The sequence below is a fragment of the Dinoponera quadriceps genome, unplaced genomic scaffold (genome assembly GCF_001313825.1).
Source record: "Dinoponera quadriceps isolate SergipeBrazil2010 unplaced genomic scaffold, ASM131382v1 scaffold2183, whole genome shotgun sequence".
NCBI lineage: Eukaryota > Metazoa > Arthropoda > Insecta > Hymenoptera > Formicidae > Dinoponera > Dinoponera quadriceps.
In genome coordinates this window covers 1-8151 of record NW_014556922.1, presented here as the reverse complement: position 1 = coordinate 8151, position 8151 = coordinate 1, and the positions used below count along the sequence as shown (strand labels likewise).

At 45.2% G+C, this 8151-nt stretch overlaps 1 protein-coding gene across 2 annotated transcripts; it reads left to right on the top strand.

Annotated features, from left to right (window-relative positions):
- Positions 1–4029: 4029 nt before the first annotated feature.
- Positions 4030–6333, top strand: LOC106748442 (hemolymph lipopolysaccharide-binding protein-like). 2 transcript variants are annotated; one of them, XM_014626944.1, is made up of 3 exons: positions 4030–4213; positions 4686–4919; positions 5157–6333. In XM_014626944.1, the coding sequence occupies exons 1-3, from the start codon at positions 4069–4071 to the stop codon at positions 5450–5452; spliced, it is 675 nt and encodes a 224-aa protein (XP_014482430.1). In that variant the 5' UTR covers positions 4030–4068; the 3' UTR covers positions 5453–6333. The 2 variants fall into 2 exon arrangements, with proteins under 2 accessions (XP_014482430.1, XP_014482431.1); XM_014626945.1 differs by having other exon boundaries at positions 4045–4175.
- The last annotated feature ends 1818 nt before the right edge of the window (positions 6334–8151 follow it).

The following is an 8151-nucleotide window of genomic DNA, read 5'->3' as shown; positions in this document are numbered from 1 at the left end:
GGGGGGGGGGGGGGGGGGGGAACGCGATTGCGAACGGAACGGGGAGTGACTTGGCACAGCGACGGCGGAACTAATGTTGCTGGATGAAAGCCTCATAGCGCGAAACTCTGTCAGTTGGTGCAACTACGTCGCACAGCGCAATCGTGCCTTTCTCATTACGCGGATCCCGTGCTTTTCTTCCGGGCTATTAAATCTGGAACCCTCGAAGGAGGGCCTTCGAGAAGACGCGCCGATCCTCGCCTTTGATTCGCGACGCGAACATTGTCGGAAAAAGAAGGTCTGATCGCGCCTGGTTAATTCGATGGTAATGACGGCCGGTTGATGAAAAAGATCCCTAAAGGAGGAAAGAATCCCTTCTAGCGATCGCGATCGAAACTATCGATCATCGGCTTTGATACCGGCTACTGTTCGTTGGCATGAGTTAGTGAGTTAGTGAGTGAGTAAGTGAGTGCTCCGGAAACTTCTTTCAAGTTCTTAGTTGAAGAGTGAAACTTGTTGTCCCGTGCGATAGAGAAGAGGCATTCGATGGAGCGACAGAGGGAGCACCGTAGAGCGTAAGGTCAAATTGTATATTTTAATTGACGAGAGAGAGAGAGAGATATATATATATATATTCTTCGCTGAATTCTATGAAGTAATTAGCTAAAGCGGGAAGAGTTCGCGGAAATTCTTATATTTCGCGTTCTCCGTCCAGGAGACGACTTCTACCTGCTTTTTCCGCGAGAGAATGGCGAAGGATAGGTGGCGCAGTTCCCGACGACTTCGCTCTTAATTGCGATTTAGATCATTTCCGACGTCGTAGTCTCATCGTAGCGGAATATTCAACCACGGTAGTCTCATTGCCGTAAGTTGCCCCCCCCCCCCTCTCTCTCTCTCTCTGTTTCGCGCGCATATGTTTAATGTAACAGATATACCACGTGCGTTGGCACACGGGAGAGAATTGCTCGAAGGGCACGTCTGGCTCCGACTATCAAATACCTGCTTCGCCGACGCTTTTCCTACGTTATCGAGCATCAGAACGCCGCTTTTTAATTACTCGGGAATCTTCGGCCTCAATCTACGGCGAGATGACTGGTTCCCCGATCTCAATCTCCCAATCTCTCTCAATTCTCGGTCCCCCAATCGTTACTTTGATATACCGGTTTCGCGGTCACCGCGCCGTCACAAAGCACGTTTGGCTGTGATCAATGATGCGTGTCAGCGTGCGGTCCGGCGGATTTTCATTTCGAACTGCGAATTCGAGTGATAACAGACAAAACTTCCCGTGCAATTTATAATTCATAAACGACGAATCGATCTCGATAGCTTCACGCGCGCCGCGTTCGCGTCGGGATTTATTCGAGCGGAATTCCCCTCCTCACCTGGTGAAGAATCTTAACTTCTCGTACTTCTTCTTCCTCCTCACTTTAATCGCTTATTCGAAAATTCATTGGCTTTTGTCGAACACGTCACTCCGTGCGACGGGAGAATTTGCTCGCACGCTCCGTCGAACCTTTCCCAAAGTTTTTGGGATGTTACGCGCGGATTAGGGGGCGCATTCTCCCCGAAATCGTTGAGCGAGGATCCCGAAATGCGCGCGACGGGACGAAGAAGGATTGGATTAATCACGCCGCGATGTTAAACCGCGATTTGACTAGGCGGCTCTCCGTTTGTTCTCCGTGCCCGGTGTTAAGGTGCCAACGCTTGAAAGATGGGGTTTATCTGGGCCGGCTGGTGCGCAGCGATACGTCGCTATTCGCGATTAGCGGATAGATGTGCACATATCGTTGGGATTCGCGCGAACGGAGCGAGAGGAGCGACGGAAAGTGTCGCGCGATATTGTGCAGGCCGGCCGTGAATGCCATTCAATTTACTCGAACGCCGGGTAATCGGGTTTGCGAATCAAGACGAATGAGCTCTCTTCCGGCTTCGTCATTCGAGCGGGAATGGAGGAACCGGATGACCATGAAGATGAAACTCGGCTCGTCTGTGATATTCGGTTCTGCTGTTTCGCCTGTTCCGAATATCGCGGCTGCCGGTCGAAATAAAACCGAGCGAATCTCATTTCGCGCGGGTAACAATGTAAGCGTAACGAACGAAACCTTGAAACTTGTTTACACGCCGATGATGGCTCGACTTTTATAACCGAAACGGGGCTTGCTCGTTAGTAACGTGCGGGTTTATTCGAGTATTCTTCTTAACGAAAGAGTTTCCTCGCGCAACACAACGCCAAAGTTAAAATTTCATACCGGCCAGGGAATACCGAACACGATTTCTCGCGCAGGGCTAATCATGATGTGGTGTTCGTTATCGATTATCGTTGCACCACAGCCGAGCGACTTGGATGTTCCGGGACTTTAATGTTCGCGCTTGTTCGCGAGTCTATTCTTCCGGCGTATTCCCATTTTCGCGTGACAATGGAGCTTTCTTCCGTCAAATATTTTGCTTTCGTTCCGCGGGCAACAGACACACCCGTCTCTCTCGGTCAGGCACGTCGTGCACGACGACAGTACAGAATGACGTACTCTGTCATTCGTCGACTGCACCCGAGCTGCGGCTAATTTTCAACTGTACGTCACGCGAATGCTTTATGCGACAGCCGCGTTGCCGGGGAATATCGTGAATTTTCTATTTCCCCTGTCGCGCTGTCTCCCTCTTTCCCGCCTCGCGTCCGTTTGTTCGTACAATTGCGTTTACTTTCCCCCGGTTGCACCCCGGCAAAGTCTACCTCCTCCCGTAGAACTGCTTTCGAAAGAAAAGACGACGTTACCGATTACCGTAACAAATAAGGTCGACTCGTACGTGAGCGGGATACTGCACATACGTGGCGACACTGGCCGGCAAATGCAGATTCGATAAGAGCAGAGAGAAGACCGCAGCGAAGCGAGATTGAATGCGGTCGTAACTGCTGGCCCAATGGCCTCTGACAGATACGTATCGCGTTTTGTGCGCGAAATGGTGCGAAGAGAAATATTTAATTACAGGATATCGCTCAAAAAGCGAGAGAGAAAGCGGGAAAGGTCGTGGACTAACAACGTGCTGGCATCCGGCCTATAAATGTATACTTATCGGGCCGTATAAAAAATGATTAATGACATAATTCGCGGAAGCGATTATTCATTGATTATTAATTGTTAGTTATACGATAATAATAGTGATTATCATTATTGTTATTATTGTTATTATGAATTAACACGAGTGAGTAATGAAGAGAAATGTGTGTCAGAACTGCATAGCAAATTTTACACACTCGACGAATTAAGTTAGTCACTTGTGAAGCGCAAGCCGAGCCGAGGCAAATTTTACTTCCTACAGAGTAGAATATTATCAACGGTCGTAAATCGCGTGATTTTCTGATGAAATCATACAATCCGAAGAAATTACCTGTTCTAAAGAAATCTTCCGACGAATGATATATCTTTTTCGCTGTTTTATTCGCAAGTTGGCGAAAAACCTTTCTCACATTCGAATGAAAAAGGTTCTTCGAGCGAGCCTTGTCCGAGAGAGGAATTATTTGTCATTCGCGAACAGTAGTCACTCTTGTGGTGGCAACTCGGGAAAGAATTCGTTCGTACATGAATCTATCAGAATTTTTATTTTCAATGAAATTTATTCGAGAATAACGGAAATCCAGACTCGGCAGGCGGAATATCCGAAGTATCCAGAGACTAGCGCGTAAATCCAAATGCATATCTGAATATATGGGCTGTCGGGGATGTTCTGTAGAGCGCAATTGTGACTCAATGGAGATTCATTCGCGACCGCGAGAACCGTAAACGGAAAATCATTGTAAAAAATACTTCAACCCGCCCGCCCGCGGTATCGATCGCCACATCGCGAGAGAGCGATCCTCCCTTCATCCTGCGTAGGTCGCGCAGGTCATTCGATTTTTTCAGCATCAATGGGACGTATTAATTTTCCACCACTCTGTCGTATTCAGCAATCTGATTTTCAATACTCATCTCCACGCTCGTCTCCGTCTTCCCCCTTGACGCGACTGGTATTTCGTCCGAAGGAGGTGGTCGTTAACCGTCCGTCGCGACATTTCTTCTCGAGATCATCGAAGAGCAACAACGTCGCGCCTCGAGCATGTTCAAGCATCTCGTCTTTATCTTTGTGCTGCTCTCGCATGGGATTCCAGGATATTCGATCAGTTATTATCCAAGTGGGAGTGAGCAAGTTAAGAATCTCCAAAGGTCGGTGGACACGAATCCCAATTGCAGCGCGATCGCAGGTATATGTGTGTATATATATATATATATATATATATATATATATATATATATATCTTTATCCGATAATACCGAATTCGCGAGTTTTCTGAAATACGTGGAAGACACGTTTTCCGACTGTCTTTGAATCTCTCGTTGCTTCTTCTCTCGCCCTAACACACACGTTACACAATCAATGCTCATATTTTCCTCGATTTTATCGCGAGTGTTCAGTCTTTCAGTTTGCGGTGCTTCGTATTTAGACGCACTTTTCCTCGTGAACATCGAACGAACGAAATTATCGGTTATCACGGTTATCACAGACGCGCGAAGCTTAGGACTTTCCTGTGATTCACTCATCTCTCCTCTAATGAGGAAATATACAGGAAGATATATCGCTTTTAGAGAGACGAAGACGCGTAACGTTTCTTGTCGCTTTTCCTCCTTCACCGTTCTCCGAAAAGATACTAAAGTAACCATCGATCCTTCCATTAGAGGAGATGAGCAAGATGGTTGCGATGAGCGGGAAAAGTAATTACTATGTGCGCCCACGTGGTATGCTCTTTTACGTCCACGACGAGCCGCAATTCCAGAAATTACTTCCGGTTTATAAGCACAAGGAAATCATCGAGAAAGGCTATCTCGTCACGCCCAATATAGGAGCCCACAAGTTTCATCCTCGCAAAATCTCATGGAACAACGCCCGTAAAGCGTGTAACAGCGAAGGAGGTAAAGAAAATTACTCGCGAAACGCCTCTAACATAGCACCATTGTCGTCATTATTATTATCGATCATTAAAGTTTCAACCGGAACGCATCACGCAGTCGCGCATCAGAATAATTCACTCGGTGTGTCTCAATCGCCGCCGAGATTCATCCGACGCATATCTCTTAATATGTGACGCAAACGAACAATGATGAAACCGTCGACCAGATGAACTTTTATTATGTTTTGCACGCGATCAGGTCATTTGGCGATTATCAATTCTGCTTTTGAGGAGAAGATTCTCATGTGCATGTTGCAAGAGAGGAATATTAACGAAGCCTGGGTCGGATTACACGATATTTTCGAGGAAGGTGACTGGGTCACTGTCACCGACGAGGCTTTCGAAAACACCGGATACACATGGACGCCCACTATCGCAAATCTGCCTGACAACTACGGTGGCTCGCAGAATTGCGGTGTGATTCTAAAGGAGGGCGGCCTGGACGATGTAAATTGTGCGTGGACGCATTCCTTCTTCTGCGAGATAACCTTGTAAACCCGGCAGGATATCAGAGATTGATCGCGGCGTTTCACCATCTCTGATCGTTGTTTATGCGCATTTATAACAGTGTATGTAAATAATTAATGAGTATGTGTGTGCCATGTATTCTCTCGATTCACGAACGATAAGAGATGCCTTTTTAAGGATTCGCTTTTATGGACGTCGGTCCACACCGGGACGATTACATGGCGATGTTGGAAACTTCTTCTCTATCTTGCGTCCCCCTCCTCTTTCCCATGTACGTCCGGAAGGGGGGGAGGAAGGGCTGGTTTAAACCGCTTTGAGAGAATCCGCTTGTGTAGGACACAACGTGGGGATATAGAGAGATCCGGGGGAAAACCGAGTGAAGTCCGAATATCGCGGCTCTCAGTCCTGGGATGATTCGATGAGATTCAATGAAATCGACTCCGCCAACGCGAATAACAAGCCGTCTCACCGGGACGAGATCGCGTTCTCGATTGATCCGATCTACTAACTTTCGTACGAAGAACACTTCGAGCGCATTTCCGCAACTAACCCCGGCAATTAAAGCCGGCATTCATAGTTCGATCTTATATTTAACATCGCCTCAAGTTCATCTTTGGGTGATCCGTAAGCGATGAAACGATCATTACAGCATCTGAAAGTGGTTCCTGCCTTTACCAAAAATTATTACTGGCTGTGATAATTTGGCCGATGATAAATTACTGTTACTTAGTAATTTTATTGCTCGTACGAGCAATAGAACTACTCTTTATTATTGGTCAATTTATCATAGCTAGTAATACTTTTCTGTACAGATGTTTCCTTGCCGTTGCTATTTTGACTAACTTGACGTCAAAAGCAAAAAATATGTGTATCCAAGATTCTTGCGAAATACGTTAAAATAAAAAGATACGTCCTCACTGCAAGAAGAAAGAGTTACATTCAAGTAATATTTACTTAATCCAAGTAAAACAATTCAATACTCCTTAGCAAACACTACTTGAATGCGGTATTTTTTTTCTCTCAGCGCATAAAATGATATTTGTGACTGGCCGAAAATATTTGTCAAACATTCCGAAAACTTTTCTTTTACTCTGCAATCAATCAATAGCCGTAAAATGAACTCGATAAAATCCTGAGCAGATATAAACTAGAAGGAAGGTGGCATATCATGTTGATTTTGTTTATTGATTGTTAGAGCAAAAGGAGGAAAATATTGAGAATATTTTACAAATTTCTCAATCGATCACATGTGTCATTTTGTGGGCGTATTCTTTGACTACAGCATATTTTACAAGAATTTCGAGTATGCCTTTCCTCGCTACCGACGTCATCAGACAAGACGACTGCAGCGAAGAACCGGGAGCCTTAAATGTAAGATCCGACTGTGAATACCGCTTTCCGAAACTCGCGAAGGGTTCACGACGTTGGCTAGTTAGCTACGCGAATTAGATTCCGCTGATGTCTCCTGTAGGATTACGTCCGTCCTGGAAATCTACTTAATCATCCGACAGCGCCAGGTGATGGAAACCGGAAACATATCAGTGTTCAGGATCCTCAAGTGGTCGATCGAGTTGAACAGTTGGGGCTTCGAGATCAAGCCTCGGACTTTGTCTCTCTTCGATAATCTCAGAAATTGACAGATCGGTCCTGTTAGGTCCAGATCGGTACTGAAGCGGTATCTTTCGAGCCGATCGTACTGCAAACTGAGACGGTGCCTCGTTTGTGCTGTGCTCGCTGCACAGCTTGCTCGCGCGAATTCGAACGCGAACCCTTGCTGTGACTTCCAATCGCGAGTATTGGGAGTATCGCGGATCTGCGATGTAGTCGGACGCTGTAGATGCTTCTTGTGCTTCGGACGACTCCATATTTCCGCGACTCGGGTCGTCATGCAGGCATACTACCTAGCCATTTCGGCCGCCGTTTTTGTCATGGCGAGGCACTGCGATAAGTTCGAGCCCGCGAGCGCCGCGAAAAGCATGAAATGCGTAATATTCAGCCACAAAGGGAAGATTTTTCGGAGGAACTTGAACAGACGAATCGATTTTCCTCTCCCGTACGGCGAAGCGGATCCGAAATACATTGGAACCGTAATTCACGTGATGCCGAAGGTCGTTCGAGATCATTCTTAACAAACCGAAATTTCACCAACCCGCGGAATCTCTGATTCGAAAAAATTTTAATCCTGCCTTGAAGTTACAAATGCTCCCGATGTTTCGATTATTAAATTCAGATGAGTATTCAAAGGCACCAATTTTGACTCTCTAAACAATCGAAAATCGGAAATTTTAGACATCATCATGGTCAGATTAGTAGCGAACTACATAATTGAACTTATTTTTCACTATCTTAGTTTCTATCATGTTGTAGAACGTAAGGTATTGTAATGATTGGTTCGTCAAACCATTTTCGTAGGAATCTTTTTAAATTTTAATTGCATATTGATGGAAATGTCTTCACTTACCACCCTATATGCACTATCTATATGTCTGTAAAGTTAGGAAATGATTAATCATACGGAAGTTCAGATATTTGCAACAGAAAGTGACAATATTTATATATGTTTTTTAAAGTTACATATATGTATATATATGCGTGCGTGTGTGTAATATCCTATTTTTTTAGTTTCTATTTTTAATTTTTTTTAAACCACATTTAGGATTTTACCAAAAAACTATTATGACACTAAGAACTAACATAGAAGCATTATATAAAAATTAAAAAATTGT